The sequence below is a fragment of the Schistocerca nitens genome, chromosome 3, assembly GCF_023898315.1.
Source record: "Schistocerca nitens isolate TAMUIC-IGC-003100 chromosome 3, iqSchNite1.1, whole genome shotgun sequence".
Lineage (NCBI taxonomy): Eukaryota > Metazoa > Arthropoda > Insecta > Orthoptera > Acrididae > Schistocerca > Schistocerca nitens.
The window spans coordinates 188,253,238-188,276,412 of NC_064616.1; the positions used below are offsets into that span (position 1 = coordinate 188,253,238).

The window sequence follows — 23,175 nt, forward strand, 5'->3', positions numbered from 1 at the left end:
GCTCTTCTGTCAATCGCCAAAAGCCAAAATAATCATCCAAAGGCAAACAGTCTGCCTCCTCTCCGATTCGTCGGCCCTCTTCGATTCGTCGGTCCCTTTCAACTGACAGACACTGGGGAAGCTCAATTGATCCCGCTGAGTTGATGGACGAAGATCCTCCACCTGTGGATTCCAGTGGCCATCCTCCCTCGATGGCTCATCCTAAGCGGCTGTCGAGGTGAGTGTTTCTTCTTCATTCTTTGGTGTCGCTAAATTTTATGGCCCTTTTACAATGGAATATCCGTGGCCTTTGGTCTAACATGGCGGACCTCCAGCTGCTCCTGCGATCGCAATGTCTGGTTGTAGTCTGTCTCCAAGAAACCAGGCTCCGTCCTCAAGACCATTTTGTTCTTTCCCATGTTACTTCACTACGGATGGACCTTCCACTTAGGGCGGGGAGTCCTGCTCATAGTGGGGTCATACTGCTTCTACGAGATGATGTTTGTCATCGTCCTGTTGCGTTGCACACCCACCTGCAAGCAGTTGCTGCCCGCATTTTCCTTCCCGAATTTAACTTTTCCCTCTGCACCATTTATATCCCTTCGTCTTCTACTGTGAAAAGGACAGACCTGATGCAGCTTGTTGCTCAGCTTCCTCCACCCTTTCTGCTCTTCGGTGACACCAATGCCCATCATCCCCTGTGGGGCTCACCTGTTGCCTTCCCTAAGAGGTTCCCTTTTGGCGAATCTTCTTAATCAGCTTAAACTCGTGTGCCTTAACACTGGCGAAGCCACGTTTGTCTCTGATTCCACGCACACTTATTCCCACTTAGACCTCTCGATCTGCTGTGCACAGCTCGCTCGACGTCTCGAGTGGTGTGCTCTTTCCGATATTTACTCGAGTGACGACTTCCCTTGTGTGACTCGCCTGTACAATAATACCCCGCCACAGCGGTCCACTCACTGGAAATTCTCTCTTGCTGACTGGAGGCTATTTCCTCCTTGGCAGTCTTTGATGACCGGCTGTTTCACAGCTGCAGTGATCAGGTCGAGCACCCCGTGGACGTTATTCTCTTGGCTGCTGAATCCTCTATTCCTCGTATCACTACTTCTCCCCATGAGATCCCGGTTCCTTGGTGGACTGTGGAGTGCGGCAATACGATTCGTGCGCAATGACGTGCACTTTCTGTCTTTCACTGTCATCCTACGTTAACGAACTGCATCCGCTACAAGCAACTTCGTGTGCAGTGCCGTCACACTATTAAGGAAAGCAAGAAAGCATGGTGGGTTTCCTTCACCAGCTCATTCAACAGATTTACTCCGTCCTCTCTCGTTTGAGGTGGCCTGCGTTGGCTTTCTGAGACTACCGCCCACTCCTCAGTTTCTGGTCTCACTGTGGCGGGAAACGTTATATTCGACTCTGTCGATGTTTCCAACACTTTGGGTCGGTACTCTGTGGAGGTTTCAAGCTCCACCCACTACCATCCCACCCTCCTTCCTCAGAAACAGGTGGGGGAGGCTCATGCAATCTCTTTTCTCTCTTTGAATCGAGAATGCTACAATAGTCTTTTTACTATGAGGGAGCTCGAACGTGCTCTCTTCTCATCCAGGTCTTCTGCTCCTGGGCCTGATACAATCCACATCCTCACGCTGCAGAATCTTCCTCCTTTGGGAAAATGCTTTCTCATTGATACCTACAACCGTATTTGAACTGACGGTGTATTTCCCACACTTTGGCGTGAAGCTACCATTGTTTCCCTACGTAAGCCTGGTAAAGATAAATCTCTTCCTTCCAGCTATCGTCCAGTTTCCCTTACCACCAGCGTTTGTAAGGTGATGGAACGCATTGTCAATGGTCGATTAGTGTGGCGGCTGGAGTCACACCATCTTCTCACTGATGTTCAGTGTGGGTTCCGAAAGTGCCGCTCTGCAGTTGATCATCTTGTCACCAGGTCGACGTTCATCATGAATAATTTTCTGCAAAAGTGACAAACAGTGGCCATTTTCTTTGATTTGGAGAAAGCCTATGATACCTGTTGGTGGACAGGCATTCTACGTACTATGCGCACATGGGGCCTCCGCAGTCGTCTTCCCACATTCATCTGGGAATTTTTAATGGACCAAGTTTTCCGGGTACATACGGGTTCCTCCTTATCCCACACCTTTTCACAGGGGAACGGGGTGCCTCAGGGCTCCATTCTGAGTACCGTCCTCTTCGCCATAGCCATCAACCCCATTATGGACTGCCTTCCAGCTGGTATTTCCGGATCTCGTTTCGTTGACGACTTTGCTATTTATTGCAGCTCCCAGCAGATGTGTCTCCTGCAACGCTGTCTTCAGCGTTGTCTGAACCGTCTCTATTTGTGGAGTGTCACAAATGGTTACCACTTTTGTGCTACCAAATCCATTTGCGTCAACTTCTGGTGGTACAAGATGTTTCTTCCACCGCCCTTGCGACTGGGCCAAAATGCTATCCCATTTGTGGATGAAATGAAGTTCTTAAGGCTTTCATTCAATAGGAAACTCAGTTGGTCTCCCCATGTGTCCTACCTGGCTGCATGCTGCACCCGGTCCCTCAATGTCCTTCGTGTTTTGAGTGGTACCTCTTGGGGGGCTGACCAGACTGTCCTCCTCCACCTCTATCGATCTCTTGTCCACTCCAGTTTGGATTATGGATGCATTGTCTACTCCTCTGCACAGCCTTCTATCTTACGCTGTCTAAATACAATACATCATTTGGGGATCCGTCTCGCCACAGGTGCCTTCCGTACTAGCCCTGTTGAGAGTCTCTACGCAGAATCCGGTGAACTACCACTGTCATACCGGCGCGACATCCTACTCAGTAGGTATGCGTGTCGGCTTTCTTCCATACCAGGCCACCCAACCTTTGACCCTTTTTTTGATGACATTTTTGACCTCCAGTACGAGATGTATGTTTCTTTTCTGCGGCCTCCTGGCGTCCGCTTTCGTCACCTGCTTCAGCAGCTGCAGTTCACACTTCCAGCCACTTTCCGAATGGGGGAGAGCCCTTCACCACCTTGGCTTCAGACACAGGTTTGTGTTTGTTTTGACCTCAGCTCGTTCCCGAAGGATTCGAGTCCCGAGCTGACCTATCGCTGCAAATTTCTTCAACTTCGCTCACAACTTTCCAATAGCATATTTTTGTGCACTGATGGTTTGAAGTCTGCCCACGGTGTTGGCTGTGCTTTTGTCATTGGGGCTGGTAAGTATCAATATTCGCTTCTCGACCAGTGCATAATCTTTACAGCAGAGCTTTTTGCCCTCTATCAGGCTGTTCACTACGTCCGTAGGCACCAGCTCACTCGCTGTGTGATCTGCTCTGACTCCCTCAGTGTCCTTCAGAGTCTAGATGATCCCGATCCAGTCCACCCCATTGTTCGACAGATCCAGGACTGTCCCCATTTGTTCCCGGATGGGGGAGACCAAGTGATGTTCATCTGGGTTGCTGGCCATGTTGGTTTGCCTGGGAATGACGCTGCTGATGCCACAGCCAAGGCTGCCGTCCATCTCAGTCAGCCCGCCTCTTACTCTGTTCCCTCACAAGATATTTGTACTTTTCTCTCTCAGCGTATCACGTCACTTTGGCATGACCATTGGTGCTCCCTTCATGGGAACAAACTCAGAGAAGTGAAAGCTCTCCCAACAGCCTGGGGTCGACTTCCTCCCGACCGTCTCGCTGTGAGGAAGTAATGTTAGCTTGGTTGTGAATAGGGCACTGCCGCTTTAGTCACAGCCACTTGTTGAGTGGCGACCCTGCACCCAGCTGTCCTTTCTGTAGCCAGCCATTAACAGTCAGACATTTCCTGATCCTCTGCCCCTATTTTAGCCACTTACGTCTCAGGGTTGGGCTGCCGCCCACTTTGCCGGATATTTTAGCAGATGACGTGCGAGCTGTGGCTCGCGTTTTAAGTTTTTTAAAAAGCAGGAATATGGCGAAAGAGATTTCATTTTTACCTGGTGACTCCGGTTTCTTGTCTACATCTTTTAGATTCTCTTCTGTAACGTCTTGATGTTTTAGATTTGTTTGTTCTTCCTTTTTGTATTGGACCTCGCAACAGTTTTTTTTCCCCTCACGGTCCCTGCATTCTCTGGTTCCTTACTGGGTGCTTATGACCTTAGATGTTTTGTGCCCCAAAACCCCACAAAAAACAAAAAAAAAAAAAAACAACAAAAAAAAAAAAACTGGGGTGCTGCAGCTCACATATTTGTGTTGCTCGCACTACGAGCATATTAATCATGCCACTTTTCTGACTCATGTGGTGGTTTGATAGTTTGTGCTGGTATGAGTCCATGTGTGGTGGTTGTTGATACATGCCGTGTCACCATCCCTTGTGAGCAGCACCCCTAGAAATGGTAGTTTTTTGTCCTTTTGTACTTCCATGGTAAATTTTATGTTGGCACAGAGGCTGTTCAAGTGTCTTAGGAAGTCACCAAGCTGTTCTTCACCATGGATCCACACAATGAAGGTTTCTTTGATGTATCTGTATCATATCTTAGATTTACAAGGTGCCAGGTCCAGTGCCTGTGCTTCGAAATGTTCCATGAAGAAGTTGGACCCCACTGGTCTAAGAGGACTACCCCCAGTGACGCCTTCCAGCTGTATGTAGAAGCTACCATTCCATGTGAAATAGCTCGTGGTGAGACATGCATGAAAGAGCTTTGTGATATCTTGCGGGAAAATGGAACCAATGTGCTCCAGAGAGTCACTGAGTGGCACTTTCATAAACAAAGAAACATCATCAGAGCTGACCAGGATGTTGTTTGATGCAAATTTTAATTTCTTCAGCTTCTCAGTGAAATGTCGTGAGTTCTTTATTTATGTGTCAGTCTTACCCATGTGTGGCTGGAGTAGCAAGGCCACATGTTTTGCCAGTTCATACATTGGTGAGCCAGAAGTGCTAACAATTGATTTTAGTGGAACGTTATTGTTATGGATCTTAGGTAATCGATACAGCTGAGGTGATAGGGCTTCTGTGTTGCACAGGTTCCTCCATATGTCCACCGGCAGAGAAGACGCCTTGATTAACTGATTCGTATTCCTGAAGGGGTACAAGCTATTAAGAACCTTAATGCCGAGAAGAGTGTATTGGTACTGTCTGCTGATAAGGGAAATGTGACTGTCGTAATGAGGACCAAAGATTATAAGCAGAAGACCCGGCACCTATTAGATCCACTGATGTACCGAAAACTAAGTGCAGATCCGATGCAGTGTATAATATGGAATATGAATCGGTTAATCAAAACGTCTTCTCTGCAAGAATTAGACAAGAATAAGGCAGGGAGATGCTTATGACCTTATCAAAGGAACTATCTCACCATTCACCTTAGCAACTCGGGAAAACTATGAAAAATGCAAGTCAGGGTGGCCAGACTGGGTACTCAACCTGCTCTCCCCAAATGTGAGTCCAGTACCTAGTGTCTAAGGAGTTAGATCATTCACAAGAAGTAAAATAATAATATAACTAGAACAATAAACTTTGTTATAGTATACTTCTGAAAAATATAAACACACAAACACCTGCCAGCAGTCCGCAGCTTGTGGTCGTGCGGTAGCGTTCTAGCTTCCCACGCCCGGGTTCCCGGGTTCGATTCCCGGCGGGGTCAGGGATTTTCTCTGCCTCGTGATGACTGGGTGTTGTGTGCTGTCCTTAGGTTACTTAGGTTTAAGTAGTTCTAAGTTCTAGGGGACTGATGACCATAGATGTTAAGTCCCATAGTGCTCAGAGCCATTTGAACCATTTGAACCTGCCAGCACTATAGCCAACACAACTTTTTCTTGCAACTGATTCACCACTCTGAGATGGTGTATTGCACTGCATCTGAAACAGAGAAAACAGGAAAACAACAACAGAAACATTTTTATTGAAAGACACACACAGCATAGATGGTACACCTGATAACAGATTAAAAAGAACTCGGTAAACAAGGCACTAGTATTTGTTCAAGCTAACACATTCACTTATGCTGTAGTAACATTTCTCAACAAGAATGAATGTTAACTCTTTAAAAACCTTTTTAGCTGTTTCCTTGTCCAGCATCTTTATATATGTGGACAATGCATTATAAAGAATGACACTATAGTGGCTTACTTTTTTTGGGTACAAGTTGGTCATACTTGCTGTACATGGAGGGACCCACAGTTACAAGTGTTACAACTATTGTACTTGCTGTTGGTTTGCAGGTCTCCAGTTGTAGCTCTTGTCATCAACAAACACTTGCGTAATAATGAGGAGGAAGGAAGGGAGGTTAGAGTTTAATGTTCCACCAACAACAAGGTCATTAGAGACGGAGTGTTGTTTCAAGGATCAGGAAGGTAATTAGCCAACCCCTTGCAGAGGAACAACCCAGCATTTGCCTGGTGTGATTTAAGTGAATCACAGGAAACTTGAATCGGGATGACTGGATGTGGATTTGAAATGTCAACCTCTCGAATGTTAGTCCAGTATGCTAACCACTGTGCCACCTCACTCTTAAGTGTAGGGAGGTTACAGTAAGCACACATAGCTTCTCAGATAGGGACTTTCGGTGAGCCCTTGTACAGCTGTGTGGCAAGAATCAAATAGACTTCTTTGGTAATGTAAAAATTTCATTTAATTGACAACTAGTTTTACCCCTAAAAACTATTTGATAAGACACAAGGGACTGGAAGTAACCAAGGCCATTCTAGCACCTCCTAAGGAGTGTACTTTCAAAAATATTCTTGGAGCAAAGCATGCCGAACTGAGTTTCTGGGAGAGTTTTGTTTCCAGTTTGTCTTGATCTATATACATTCCTAAAAGTTTTGTGCATCAAACTCTTTCTAACTAATTTTCATTTAATACCATTTGATAATCTTGATTTTGTTTCATTTTTCCAAATTGAAAGAAATTTGTTTTCTTCACATTATAGTCCCAATGGTAGCAGACCTCTATGGTGGGTATTGGAACTAGGTTGGCAGAGGTCAGGACTTCAGTAGTGTACCACCCTGGGTGGCGTAGCAGTGGAGCAGCGAGTGGATGCCAGCTAGTTGCCCGACATATTGTCATGAAAAGGTCATTGTTAAAACATTCATTTATTGTTCATCAACTACAACAATGAAATGAGCGTATGGCGTTGTTGGCCGGGATGCCCCATCTGGGGGAAGTTCGCCCACCAAGTGCAAGTCTTATTGCAGTCGAAGCCACATTGGGCATCATGCGTGCCGTTGATGAGGATAAAATGATGATAAGGACAACACAACTCCCAGTCCACGAGCGGAGAAAGTCTCCAACCTGACCGGGTATTGAACCTGGGTCCGCTTGCATGGAAGGCAAGCACGTTACCACCCAGCTAAGCAGGCGGACAACTACAACAATCACGATGATACTCATAGTAGCCAATATGCCCTGGCCATAAATGGTAGGCGGCTGTCAGCAAGTGACCCAGCAGCATGCAGTGGCCTATGGCCAGTGGAGTGGTGACAGCAGTGACTTGGCAAGTCCACTAACAAGTGGGCTGCAGCCCACAATGTAGACTAGAGACAGCCTGACAGCACAGAATGGGGTGTACAGAGGTGTCTATAATCACACCGTGGAACCAGCATGGATGTAGTTCGCAGCAGCTGTATTGTGTGCCCACATGATCAGTGGCAGGCAACATGGAATTTTCCTATATAAGCAAAGGCGGTTGAGCGGCTGCACCACCCTGGGCTCAAACTGTAGACCACCTGGTGACTGGCCAGTTGGAAGACACTAAGTCCACGTTGTTGGATTGCAGCTATCAGTGGCAGAGTCCAAAGATGGAGACTAGTTGATCCATGTAGATTCATAGACTGTCTTAGGTCCCCCACTGGAACTGGTGGCTGCCAACACTGTAATACGCCTGACTAGAAGTGAGGCATGTTTACACAGGCTTGGCCCCTCCTTGTTTTGCTAAAGCGCGAGTTTCTATCATGTAAACCATTACAGAACTATGGCTTGGATGTGATGCAATTAGGCCATTCACACCATAGCAGCTCTGCCTTTCTGCACTGTCGATGCTAATACACCTCTGGGCTCTTTGCTTGACTGTAGACTGTGGTAACCGTCTTGACGCGTCAGAGACATAACTTCACCTGGCCTGCCTGAACTGACCCACCTCTGTGCTTTTGCATTAACCATGGAAGACGTCTCAGTTTTATCCAGCCGTGCCCAGTAAATTATTTGCTGTGCAACAACATTAAGGGTCAGCCTGTTGCCACTGAACCATGAATATGTGGACTTGAGGCCTTGATCAGTTGTTATAGAGAGATTCCTTAACATTGCTCACTATTATGCTAGTCCCATTTGCAAACTTGTCCTTGATCGCAGTTTGTGAGAACCTTGCCATTTATATAAATAAGGAACAAAGGGGGGTTTAACACTCTACCCTATAGTATATTAATGTTACCAGCTTTGTGAGTGAGTTTTCCTGCTTGTCACATATCTTCCCCATTTCTCTCTTTACAGTATCCCCTACAGATTTCGATTAATCTCATTTTGTAAGATGAAACGATTTATTTTCTATTCCTTTTGTCCCCTTGCTTTCAGCTTATCTGAAAGAATTTCACGACTTGACAGTACTGAAAGCTTTTGTACCTTTAAATTAACCCCTGCAACACTATTGCTGTCTTTTAGATCTCTTAATTATTTTATCTGTGTAATCCAATATTGCTGTTTCAGCCTACTTCTGCTTATTTAAAAGACATGTTGATTACTGTTCAGTAGTCTGTGGCTGTTTAAGTACTTGGTAATTTGTTGTTTCATTAACCTCTAAAATACTTGACAGAAAGTGAGAGGGGTGATGTGGATCGATAATTTGCCTATTACCACTCTGAAATAAGGATATCAGTTAGAAATTTCTGATCTGTGTGGGAACAGCCCCTCAGTGAATGATAAATTAGCAATTTGGGAAGCTGTATGGATTATAAGTGACACTGTTACATCATCTACACTTGCTGGCATTTTGCATTTGAGGCTTTTCATGCCCTTTTACTACTTCATGCTCACTAGTTGGAACTAATCTTATGCTGTATGCAGGTGTACACTCCTCAAGTGTATCCTGATTGTGTAATTTAAGCTTAATTATTATTATTTCTTTACTTTCTCAGACTTTTTTTTAAGTCTGGTTAAGAATAGAGTGACGCGGACCTTTATCAAGCGTCACTTCCTTTTTGCTGTACGGTACATGTTATATTGCATTTAGGAACTTTCGGGTAATTGAACATGTATCAATAATTACGGATTTCTGTAATTGTATATATATGTTTGGATGTAGCTGTATTGCATTGATGTATTGGTGGATATTGTGTGGTATGACTCCTGTAGTTGATAGTATAATTGGTATGATGTCAACTTTATCCTGATGCCACATGTCTTTGACTTCCTCAGCCAGTTGGATGTATTTTTCAATTTTTTCTCCTGTTTTCTTTTGTATATTTGTTGTATTGGGTATGGATATTTCGATTAGTTGTGTTAATTTCTTCTTTTTATTGGTGAGTATGATGTCAGGTTTGTTATGTGGCGTTGTTTTATCTGTTATAATGGTTCTGTTCCAGTATAATTTGTATTCATCATTCTCCAGTACATTTTGTGGTGCATACTTGTATGTAGGAACGTGTTGTTTTATAAGTTTATGTTGTAAGGCAAGCTGTTGATGTATTATTTTTGCGACATTGTCATGTCTTCTGGGGTATTCTGTATTTGCTAGTATTGTACATCCGCTTGTGATGTGATCTACTGTTTCTATTTGTTGTTTACAAAGTCTGCATTTATCTGTTGTGGTATTGGGATCTTTAATAATATGCTTGCTGAAATACCTGGTGTTTATTGTTTGATCCTGTATTGCAATCATGAATCCTTCTGTCTCACTGTATATATTGCCTTTTCTTAGCCATGTGTTGGATGCGTCTTGATCGATGTGTGGCTGTGTTAGATGATATGGGTGCTTGCCATGAAGTGTTTTCTTTTTCCAATTTGCTTTCTTCGTATCTGTTGATGTTATGTGATCTAAAGGGTTGTAGAAGTGGTTATGAAATTGCAGTGGTGTAGCCGATGTATTTATATGAGTGATTGCCTTGTGTATTTTGCTAGTTTCTGCTCGTTCTAGAAAGAATTTTCTTAAATTGTCTACCTGTCCATAATGTAGGTTTTTTATGTCGATAAATCCCCTTCCTCCTTCCTTTCTGCTTAATGTGAATCTTTCTGTTGCTGAATGTATGTGATGTATTCTATATTTGTGGCATTGTGATCGTGTAAGTGTATTGAGTGCTTCTAGGTCTGTGTTACTCCATTTCACTACTCCAAATGAGTAGGTCAATATTGGTATGGCATAAGTATTTATAGCTTTTGTTATTATTATTATTATTATTATTATTATTAAGATTTTATGAAGTTATCATTTAACTAATTTGGCAGGTAATTTTTGCCAATATTAATGTTACCAGCTTTGTAAGTGAGATTTCTTGCTTGTCACATATCTTCCCTGTTTCTCTGTTTACAATATCCCGTACAGATTTTGATTTATTGCTGACAGACTTAGTATGCTATCATTCTAAGTAGTTTTACCATCGCAATTAGCTGTCGATATTTTTTCGTATAAGTCTTTACACATCCTATGAACTGGGCATCTGTGTATCTTTTCATTTGAGAAATGAGCCTTTTTAAAGTTGTACAGGAAGTATTAGAGCCTAATGTAATCCAGGAACTAGGTGTAGTTATCCCACATGAATGGACTCTGGTTAATTGTTTTGGAAAACACAATTTCATAATTGGTCATGAATACTGAAGAGAAATCGTTGTAAGCATTGTTTGTGGAAAGTGCTTCTGACTGGGTTCATTACTTGGAGTATTAATTAAACTAGTAGAGTTCTGTGCAGAGAAATTTCTTCACAGGCATAGCAGAAATTGTAAGAATGAAGGCATTATGATAATATATTCCTAAATCAGTATTAATAATGTCGCTCTCTGCAGCACCCACTATCGGAAATATGTTCATGTATAAGACTTTCTTTTCGATGTGTTATTCTTATGGAATTATTTATAAGTGGAGAGATGTTGAACCTTTGTAGCACATTAAGAAATAGCTCCTTAGATGCAGATTCATTCACAAGATTTTTAGTGAAATCCCCATAGACAATTATAGTGGCTTTCTCAGTAAGTGTAATGTCCACCGGAGACTCTAATTTATCCATGAAAGTGTCTGTGTCCACACTAGGTGGTCAGTACACTTCTGTAATTATTATTTGGCCCAAATCTCGATGCAATTGAACAGTAGCAGCTTCAAAATGCTTTTCAATACTCAGTGCTTCTGCCTCACACATCCTTTTGTGTTCAACATTAGAATTAATAAAAATTCAAACCCGTCCACTTCCTATAGAACTGACTCGCCAAATTGTGATGATTAATGTTAACAGTACCTAATGCAGTATTTCTACACTGTCTTCCATAACACACGTGCTATCAGTATTGGTGTCATTAACCGCAGCTTCAAGTTCAAAAGATTTATTTGTCAAATTTTGGATGCTGTATATAAAAAAATATGAAAGCTTCTAGAACAAGACTGGGAGCAGTTGTGCTTGCACTTTGCTGTGTCATATCTGATCCAATTTTGAGGCAGGGTACCAAAAATGTTTGAGTACTATATATTTTCTAAGCCTTTTAGGTCTTCCCTTTGGCTTTTTCTGCTAGTGAAAGATCCTCAGCTGCCAGCATAGGATGCTCTGCAACAATATGAGGTATGGCCCTCTGCTTCAAATCTAGAGTCCTCCACCGCCAATGTTGTAGGGTCTTCTGCTACTAAGTAGGTCGAAGGCATCTATCCACTCACTCTTTGACCAGTCTGGCGTGGCAATAGAAGACAGGAAAAGGAAAGCTGAAGTTTTGAATTTCACGTTTAAGATATAATTCACACAAGAGGATTGTACAAGCGTACAGTTGTTTGACTGTCATACAGACTCCCACATGGAGGACATAGAAATTGGCACTTGTGGCATAGAGAAGCAACTGAAAGAGTTGAAACCAAATAAGTCACCAGGTCCAGATGGAATCTAAATTCATTTTTACAGAGAGTACTCTGTGGCATTACTTAGCCTGAATTTATCGTGAATCTCTCACCCAATGAAAAGTACCAAGCGAATGGAAAAAAGTGCAGGTGTACATAAGAAAAGTAAAAGAACTGAGCCACATGATTACAGACCAATATTCTTAACACTGATTTCTGCTGCAGAATTTCTTGTGAGTTCAAATATAACAAATTTCCCTGGATTTAGAAGCATCATTCGTGCAAAACTCAGCTTACCCTTTTCTCACACAATGTTCTACAAACCATGTAAACCATGGATGGAGGGCAACAGGCAGAGTCCATATTCCTAGTTTTCCGGAAAGCATTTCACATGGTACCCCACTGTAGAAGATTTTGATGGGGGTCTGTGTGTCCAGTTTAGGTTTCCAGATATGTGAATGTCTCAAAGACTTTTTAAACAATAGAAACCAGTACACGGTTCACAACAGCGAGTGTTCATCAGACACAAGGATATTGTCAGGTGTGCCTTAGGGAAGTGCGACAGGACTGCTTTTATTCTCTATATACATAAGTGACCTGCTGGATGTAGTGAACAGCAATTTACAGCTTTTTGCTGATGTTGCTATGGTGTACCGGAATGTGTCATCGCTGAGTAGCTGTAGCGATGTATAAGATAACTTAAACAAAATTTCTAGTTGGTGTGGTGAATGACAACTTCCTCTAAATGTAGAAAAATGTAAGTTAATGTGGATGTGTAGGAAAAACAGTCTTTCAATGTTCGAATACAGCATTAGTAGGTTGCAGCTTGATACAGTCACTTCCATTAAATATCAAGGTGTTACATTCCAAAGTGGTATGAAGTAGAATGAGCACATCAGTTTGGTAGTAGGGAAGGTGAATACTAGACTTCATTTTTATTGGGAGAATTTTGGGAAATATAGATCATTCATAAAGGAGATGGCATATAAAACACTATTGCAATCCATTCTTGAGTACTCTTCAAGTGTTGGATTAAAGGAAGATATTGAAACAGGAGCTATTGCACAGATTTATAGAACCATTTGAGACTGACTGCAGAAGAATTCTACTGCTGTAGATGTACGAGGCTTGCCCAGAAAGTAATGCACCACATTTTTTTTCTTACAAGGGAACCTCCCCATCGCACCCCCCTCAGATTTAGTTATAAGTTGGCACAGTGGATAGGCATTGAAAAACTGAACACAGATCAGTCGAGAAAACAGGAAGAAGTTGTGTGGAACTATGAAAAAAATAAGCAAAATATACAAACTGAGTAGTCCATGCGCAACATAGGCAACATCGAGGATAGTGTGAGCTCAGGAGCACTGTGGTCTCGTTGTTAGCATGAGCAGGTGCGGAATGAGAGGTCCTTGGTTCAAGTCTTCCCTCGAGTGAAAAATATATTTTTTTTTATTTTCAGACAACTATCAAATTTCAGGCACTCACACATAATCAACTTCTCTCTCCAAAATTCCAGGACATGTTCAGATTTGCTTGGACATACGCAGGGTTTGACGGTCTACACACGGAAAAATTTGAAAATGTTAAAAACTTATGTTTTGACAGAGCACAGGGAAAACTGTGCGACTGTGAAACTGCTGCATTCATTTGTTGCAGTTTATGTGACAAACTCTTACGTTTTTATCACTTTTTGGGAGTGATTATCACATCCACAAGAAAACCTAAATCGGGCAAGGTAGAAGAATCCTTTTTCCCATTCGCCAAGTGTACAAGTTAGGTGGGTCGACAACATATTCCTGTCATGTGACGCACATGCCCTCACCAGTGTCGTATAGAATATATCAGACGTGTTTTCCTCTGGAGGAATCGGTTGACCTATGACCTTGCCATCAAATGTTTTCGGTTCCCATTGGAGAAGCACGTCCTTTTGTGTACTAATCGCACGGTTTTGCGGTGCGGTCGCAAAACACAGACACTAAACTTATTACAGTGAACAGAGACGTCAATGAACGAACGGACAGATCATAACTTTGCGAAAATAAAGAAAGTAAAATTTTCACCCGAGGGAAGACTTGAACCAAGGACCTCTTGTTCCGGAGCTGCTCACGCTAACCACGGGACCACGGCGCTCCTGAGCTCACATTATCCTCGATGTTGCATACGTTGCGCATGGACTACTCAGTTTGTATATTTTGCTTATTTTTTTCATAGTTCCACACAACTTCTTCCTGTTTTCTCGATTCATCTGTGTTCAGTTTTTCACGGCCTATCCACTGTGCCAACTTATAACTAAATCTGAGGGGGGTGCGATGGGGAGATTCCCTTGTTAGCCGAATACAATGCTACAAATGTGAAATGTTACGTATGTATTATTTGAAGTCCCCTGAGTGAGCGCACCAAGTTTCCGTCACTTCCAACAGGTAGCGTAGCTGCAGGACAGTTTCAAAATGGCTTCAGTAGGTTATACATCTTACAAACAAAAAAATGGGCCGTAATTGAATTTCTCATTGCAGAGAAAGAAACTGTGGGGAATATCCACAAACACTTGTGCAAAGTCAATGGAGCATCTACTGTCAACAGGAGTGCAGTTAGTTGCTGCGCGTGAAGGTGAGATCGTCAGAAGGTGAGATCATCAGAAGGTGATTCGGCAGAGCTCCACAATATGCAGCGGTCAGGGAGACCATCAACGCCTGTCACATCTGACATGTTGTAGTGAGCTACCACTTGTTTTGGCCATTAAAGGATGCTGTTCGTGGAAGACATTTTGAGGATGATTCACACAGTGAAGCACTGGCTCCAGGCAAAGATCAGTACTGACAGGGAATACACAACCTTGTTTTGAGCTGGACGAAGGCTGTAGAATGGGCTGGAGATTACGTGGAAAAACGGGGTGTGTAGATAAAACACCATTCTTTCATGTGTGTAATTCTCATTATGTTCAATAAAGAATTGTTGAAGGAAAAAAATGCAGTGCATTACTTTCTGGGCAACCCTCATACGTTATGTATAAGGACTATGAAGATAATATGCAAAAAGTTAGGTCTCGGACAGAGGCTTTTAGACAGTCATTTTTCCCTCGCTCTATTTGCAAATGCAACAGGAGAGGAAATGACTAGTAGTGATACGAGGTACACTCCGCCATCAACTGTACGGTGATTTGCAGCGTATGGATGAAGATGAAGATGAAGATGTAGTGTTTTCTATTGCAGATCTAGGCTCCTCCACTGCTGATGTAGGATCCTCTGCTGGAGGTGACCCTGGCCTCATGTGTAAGTGACCTGGGAACATCTGTGTTGACCTGCCCTCGTCTGTAGGTGACTTAATCTCTGCTGCACCGAGCGAGGTGGCGCAGTGGTTAGCACACTGGACTCGCATTCGGGAGGACGACGGTTCAATCCCGTCTCCAGCCATCCTGATTTAGGTTTTCCGTGATTTCCCTAAATCGTTTCAGGCAAATGCCGGGATGGTTCCTTTGAAAGGGCACGGCCGATTTCCTTCCCAATCCTTCCCTGACCCGAGCTTGCGCTCCGTCTCTAATGACCTCGTTGTCGACGGGACGTTAAACACTAACCACCACCACCACTAATCTCTGCTGCTGTGGGTGCCATGACTTCCACTGTAGGTGACATGACAGTCACTGTTCACGAGAAATTTTACAGATGTGTTGCCATGACCTTGCTATTAGAACACATTTTTGTAATGTTCTGAATTTCAGTTGTCATTGCATTTTTACCCTTTATGTTCCTGTGGAGAACATGCCTGATGAAATGACCTCTTACAGTACTGTCTCTGTTGTTGTATCGTGATTACAGGACAGTGGCTGGCCACATATTTACCAGAGAAAGATCTCCAAACTGCCGTATGTTTTCAGAAATTGTCATTTTATTTACACAACCAGTTTTGGTATATCAGTAACACCACTTCAAGCTCCTATGCAGTCAGTATATAGAGAATAGGATAATTCGATGCATGTTGCGGGGCCCTCAATACCTGGATTCCATGACGTTTTGGTGGAGTGTGTACTTTGAAGACTTGATAACAACAGGTCCTCAAAGTACAAATAACAACTTCTGAAAAGATATAGCTTTTTGGTGATTTTTCTCTGGTAAAAATCTTACATAACTGTCTTGCACAAATATTGCATTGGCAAAATCATTGCAGATTTTCTGAAGACTTATGTTCATGGGCTCCTGCCCAAATACATTTTATTTAAGGACCACAAAGATAAGATACGAGAAATTAGGGCTCATACGTATACGTAGGTGTATAGACAGTAGTTTTCCCTCGCTCTATTTCAGAGTGAAACAGGAAAAGAAGTGGATATTAGTGGTACAGGGTACCCTCCACCACGCACTGTATGACTGCTTGCGGAGGATGTAGATATGTAGATATAGATATAGATGTACTCTGTGATTAACACAAGAATTTTCCATGATACGAAGTTTGTGAGGTACCCACTTCAGGTGTTTTTTTGCAAAACTTCCCTAAAAACAGTGTCTGCATGTTAGCTCTTGTTCCTATACACTTAGTTAGCACCTCCAATTGACACTCAGTCACTGCCAGGCTTTACTCGTAACATCTTCTCACAGAATTTCAGTACTTCCTTGAGGGGGAGGGGGGGTGGGGGGCACTGGGCTTAATGATACCCATGACATTGAAACAAGGTTGACTGCTTGCTATGATTGCTGCTACTTCCCTTCCATGACTGTCAGATAATATAGTAATGTCATGCATTTTTTGGTCATGTTTTCTTGCTGCACTTGTTTGCTTTGTGGCAACTTTGGCGTATTCACACAAATTTCTGCATTATCTGACAAGTCTGATAAAAGTGAGTTAGAGGTAAATTTGTCAGAATCCAGAGCTTGGAATTTATTATTTATCCTCAGCATGAATTAGGGATCACAGCACTGTGATTTGAATGGTTTTCTTGGCCTGCAGTAACTGTCATTCCGCACAAACTCACATTTGATATTTGCATCACAAAATGTATTTAACACATCTTCATTGTTCAAAACATACCTTTTTGCTACTGAAAGTTCATATTGAAAAGCATTTTCATGAAGTCTTCATGATTTTCAAAACATTTGCCAATTGCTAGGTAAATACCAGGCTGGTACCTATGTCCAGCCTCGTACTCTCACTACTCAGATGTTTAGTCTCTTGAAACCTTTAATCAGCAGCAACAGCAGCATTGTTACTGTTCGTGGTGCAAACAGAATCTTCAGTTACTGGAAGGAGTAAAGTTCTGTTTAGATTACTGTATAATTTTCTTGAACTTCCAGGATCAAGTGAAACAGTTTGTTGGTGATATTTTTTGAGATGTATAACTGGAAACTTGGTTGGTGTCATAGATTGTAGTGATATTTCTGTACAAGAACCTCATGTTCAGTTGAATTTCCTGACATAGGCTTTAGGATTAGTCTTCCTGATGAATTTACACTTTTCAGTGTAGAGCTCTACATGATACTGAGAATACCATGATACATTAGAAATAGGATCATGTGAATCATTCCATTATCAGCCCTCAGTTTCCTAACTGTTCTTTGTTTTATTCAGCTGATGTACCAAAACAAAAAGTTTAGTAACCACATCAAGGAGTCCATTATTTTGACAAAGCAGTTACTTATTGCCCCTATATTCTATCATTAACTCATAGAGATGTATCTTAATGCATTGTTTAATGGCTGACTCATCAATTACATGGATGTGTTAAATGCTTGTAGATTTTCATTTTGTTTAGAATGGCTTCTGCTAAATGAATGCTTACCTATTTTGTTATGTATGATATTCTAAGCCGCTGATTGCTCAGACATCATTTGTAGCTGCATATTCTATGATTTGCAAAGCGTTTAGTATGTTCAGACAAAGAGGAGCAGCACACCAGATTCTCTAATTTTGATGAAATACCCTCCAAATCACTTTATTTTTTTATTTATTTTTCCATTTTTGACCTGCATTTAATATTATCAGACCAAAGTACATGCCATAATTCTTGTTTCTTTGCATGGCACCATGATGTATAATAAGTACTTTTCATGCTACTGAGTACACCAAGATGACTTGAGTTACTCAAATGTACACTCCTGGAAATTGAAGTAAGAACACCGTGAATTCATTGTCCCAGGAAGGGGAAACTTTATTGACACATTCCTGGGGTCAGATACATCACATGATCACACTGACAGAACCACAGGCACATAGACACAGGCAACAGAGCATGCACAATGTCGGCACTAGTACAGTGTATATCCACCTTTCGCAGCAGTGCAGGCTGCTATTCTCCCATGGAGACGATCGTAGAGATGCTGGATGTAGTCCTGTGGAACGGCTTGCCATGCCATTTCCACCTGGCGCCTCAGTTGGACCAGCGTTCGTGCTGGACGTGCAGACCGCGTGAGACGACGCTTCATCCAGTCCCAAACATGCTCAATGGGGGACAGATCCGGAGATCTTGCTGGCCAGGGTAGTTGGCTTACACCTTCTAGAGCACGTTGGGTGGCATGGGATACATGCGGACGTGCATTGTCCTGTTGGAACAGCAAGTTCCCTTGCCGGTCTAGGAATGGTAGAACGATGGGTTCGATGATGGTTTGGATGTACCGTGCACTATTCAGTGTCCCCTCGACGATCACCAGTGGTGTACGGCCAGTGTAGGAGATCGCTCCCCACACCATGATGCCAGGTGTTGTCCCTGTGTGCCTCGGTCGTATGCAGTCCTGATTGTGGCGCTCACCTGCACGGTGCCAAACACGCATACGACCATCATTGGCACCAAGGCAGAAGCGACTCTCATCGCTGAAGACGACACGTCTCCATTCGTCCCTCCATTCACGCCTGTCGCGACACCACTGGAGGCGGGCTGCACGATGTTGGGGCGTGAGCGGAAGACGGCCTAACGGTGTGCGGGACCGTAGCCTAGCTTCATGGAGACGGTTGCGAATGGTCCTTGCCGATACCCCAGGAGCAACAGTGTCCCTAATTTGCTGGGAAGTGGCGGTGCGGTCCCCTACGGCACTGCGTAGGATCCTACGGTCTTGGCGTGCATCCGTGCGTTGCTGCGGTCCGGTCCCAGGTCGACGGGCACGTGCACCTTCCGCCGACCACTGGCGACAACATTGATGTACTGTGGAGACGTCACACCCCACGTGTTGAGCAATTCGGCGGTACGTCCACCCGGCCTCCCGCATGCCCACTATACGCCCTCGCTCAAAGTCCGTCAACTGCACATACGGTTCACGTCCACGCTGTCACGGCATGCTACCAGTGTTAAAGACTGCGATGGAGCTCCGTATGCCACGGCAAACTGGCTGACACTGACGGCGGCGGTGCACAAATGCTGCGCAGCTAGCGCCATTCGACGGCCAACACCGCGGTTCCTGGTGTGTCCGCTGTGTCGTGCGTGCGATCATTGCTTGTACAGCCCTCTCGCAGTGTCCGGAGCAAGTATGGTGGGTCTGACACACCGGTGTCAATGTGTTCTTTTTTCCATTTCCAGGAGTGTATTACAAAGAATGTATGATGGAACTTGACATGAGGTACTTTCTAGGATTAAATGAAGGCACAAAATTTGTCTAATGATAACTGGTTTATGTGAAAACCTGTAACATGATTTCCACTTCTGTCAATAAACTTCTGCTCCAAACTTGTTCACCATGTCTTACGATAGGTACTGTGTCTAAAATTATTTTGTAATTTTTGTATTAAATATGTAATGGGATCTCCTTGTGTATCATGCTGTTATTGTAGAATGCTACTTTTCAAAAAAATCTTCCTAAATCCATGTCCAGTATTTCTATCAATATTATTTTTGACACATATGTGACATGATCATATATATATATATATATATATGTGTGTGTGTGTGTGTGTGTGTGTGTGTGTGTGTGTGTGTGTGTGTGGCTTCCTTCATTGTTAGTTTCTGTCTAGGGAGTGGAAGGATTTATTATTATTCTTTTTCAGTTCCTAACTCATTACATGTTTCCCTTGTGTTGATACCACTAATGTAATTGATTCATTGATGATAAGTAAATACTAATACCTGGGCTCTTAGACATACAGAAAATGTATGGTGGTAGTCTGTGACACCTTGAACAACCTAGTTCCATGTTCTTTCTTTTAGTCCTCCATTACCAAAGTGTAAACTCCCATAGATGAATTTCTGAGTGTTCTAATTGTTTACAAAATTTCTCTGTTAATATTACTGTGCCGACAGTTATTGGTCCACACACCTCTATGATGTCTGTGTTGAACATAAGTTTTGCCTTAGATATCACATCTGTTGTTCCCGTATCATACTGAATTCTCAGTGTGCAAAGATCTTAGTATATCTGACCACCAGAGAATCTACTATACCAGTGCCATGCAATTCACTAAAGTTTGTGTGGTAGGTCTCTGCTGATCTTGGAGAAAGTTCCTCCAATTACTGTATTAAATTCCTTGTCCAGTCCTGTACTTATGAAATAAAAGTTCTGTTGTACATCTCTGTAGTGGCATGAGTTTCCAGCTTATCCCTAGCAGCTGCCCTAAACAGTAGGCTATCTGAGCATACTATCAGGCCCGACACAAACTTTCATTGCTGCTGATGTTTCCACCTATATCTGAACACTACGATTAGGGATTGTCCCCTGTGGTGTGTGGGAGTAGCACCATTGGGGGACAGAGTCACTAGAGTTCTGTCAGTTACCCTGTGACAAGGGATGAAATGAATTAAACACAATGAGATGAAAGTAATGGATCAATGAGGATGAAAGAAATGATGATGCAGTGTCATGAAATGATATCAGTGCAAACTGTTTAGATATTGAAAATCTGTGGTACCTGCAAACCCTATAGGAAAAACTCTGGTAGTAGCTTTCCAAAATTGTGTGGAAACATAAGTAACAACAAAAGTTTGAGTCACTCCTGGAGTTGTGCTCAGATAGACAAATGGTGTGGGTGACTGCTAACAGTGAGCAGGAAATTCAAGTTGAGTTCCAGTCTGGTGCAGTATCATTTCATATCATTACATCTTCATTGATTTTGGTCCAACAGTTATTCATTTAACTTATGTGCATTTGATTCATTTCATGAAAGTTATATATATCTTCTGAAAGAATGATTTCCATCCTTTCAAACATCTGAAGTCATCTTATTTCCTTCATTGGATCAGCTGCCCTTAACTTACTACAGGTTCCTTCTCTACAGGCCTCCTCCTCTACTCACTCTGCCCATTCCTCTACCCAACTGCCCCCCCCCCCCCCCCCCCCGCACACACACACACACTCTCTCTCTCTCTCTCTCTCTCTCTCTCTCTCTCTCTCTGTGTGTGTGTGTGTGTGTGTGTGTGTGTGTGTGTGTTTCTGTTGGAATTGTGTCTAACGCAACATTAAATTATTTAATTCGAAAACTAAGATGAGTCATTATGGGAAGTGTTACTTGCTTTCTGCAATACTTGCAGAATTAATAGTGACATATCTTCCTTGCAGGACTAAACAAGTTTATTAAAAGTTTCCTTGTCAGTTATCATAATATATTCTTTTGAAATGGTAGATAAATGTTTCATTTCTTTATGTGTAATTGATAATTAATGTGATGAAAAGAATACATAAATAGTAACTAGACTTGAGTTATGAGAATGAAAGCTGTAATGCATATGGCATGAAAGAGGCTCTTAATGAATGTTTGCTGATAAAACAAAGGGTAAGTTAATCCATAAGCTTATGGAATTGTGATTCTCATTTTCTGAAATGGAAATATTTGGCCATGAATGCATGTTCACCTAAAAACTACCGTATGACTGTAATTTTTTTGATGCTTACATTTGTCTTTGCTTTATTTTTTACAGCTTACATGATGGACGCACATTGTGTTGCATATCAAGCCAAAGCATCGTTGCATTCTCTGCAATTACAGAACTTGAAGACTGTTGGGGCAAAAGCTGGGGTTCACACGTTTACATAGCAGACCTGAATGTGCCATGGCATTGTCACAAGTATGTAATGTGAGACTTTCTTCATCTGAAGACATATGTTGATGTTTCTGTTAAAGTTTTTGTTATTTACTTCATATTAGTCTTCTTTTGCCTGATTTTAAGATGAGTTTGCCAGTGATACTGGTTACAGTTACAATATCATCTGTAAGTTTTGCCTGAATTCACTATACTGTGTGGTATTATAGTGAGACAACAGTGTGAACTTTGATCATGACTTTTAAGAAAATTTTGGAGACTCTTAGCGTATTAGATGAATACTGTACTCCATATCAATCTATGTAGGTCAGCTATGATGGGTTCGTCATTCCAGCTTCCAGTCTGTCATTACAACTTAACTGGTAACAAATGCATTTGAACTTGACAGATCAAGAATCCAAGTTGGCAGCTAGACAACATGTCATTTTTTACCGTAAGCTTTGTACATTGTTAACCATCCTCCATTGCACATGGCGGTAGATGTTTTTCCCCAGGAGGCACTGTTTGACAACTTGCATTTAGAAGAGGTGACTGAAGTTTGTGGTGCCTCACCCTTATTCTATTATACTTTTATGGATATGGTGTCTGTTTTTTTGGACATGTCCGAAAGAACAGACAACATATCCATCTTCCTGTGATTTGATAAATGTGGAAGAGCTGAAACAAGAATAGTATGTAGAAAGTGCTATGGAAGTGAAACGTTGGAGTTGCAGGGTGTACTGTACAAATGGTTATTCTTACACCGACATTACAGTCTCTGGTATTACCCAAGTGTGGTAAATACTGACTTATTTATTCTGTCATAAATTTCATCCTTTTATTCCTGGTACAGTAATATATCTTTGTATCGTGCTAGGTTTATAAAAATTTTGGTATAGGTGACAGAGGTGCACATGGAGGTGTGACATGCTCACTATGTGCCCATTTGCGTGTGCGTGTGCGTTTGTGTCACCATTCAATTTTGTGATCAAAAAATTTACTCAGAAAAAGGCTTAGTCTAACCTGGCTGTTACAGCTGAAGCTGTGTGAACAGGTGTACCTCAAAGAGTAGATTCAGTCATGTTCAATAGATAAAGCTATTAGTCTCCTCCATACTACCGAGAAAGACAAGAGATATGAATGCAGTACCTCACTCACAACTCTTAATGTCACCCCAATAAGAAGAAAGAGAAAAGTTAAACACTGTGGCCAAAACAAGTAACAGTTTAATAAAAACTATTGCAGTTAATAATGGTATTGATTTCTTGTTAGTTG

The 23,175-nt window shown here is 42.4% G+C and overlaps 1 protein-coding gene across 1 annotated transcript in view; it reads left to right on the forward strand.

Moving 5' to 3' along the window:
* LOC126248134 (mediator of RNA polymerase II transcription subunit 16) overlaps positions 1 to 23,175 on the forward strand; it is a 343,327-nt gene that overhangs the window by 22,550 nt on the left and 297,602 nt on the right. The window contains exon 2 of the mRNA XM_049948825.1: positions 21,799 to 21,945. Within this exon, the coding sequence (XP_049804782.1) occupies positions 21,799 to 21,945 (147 nt within the window). The remainder of the gene's footprint in view (positions 1 to 21,798; positions 21,946 to 23,175) is intronic.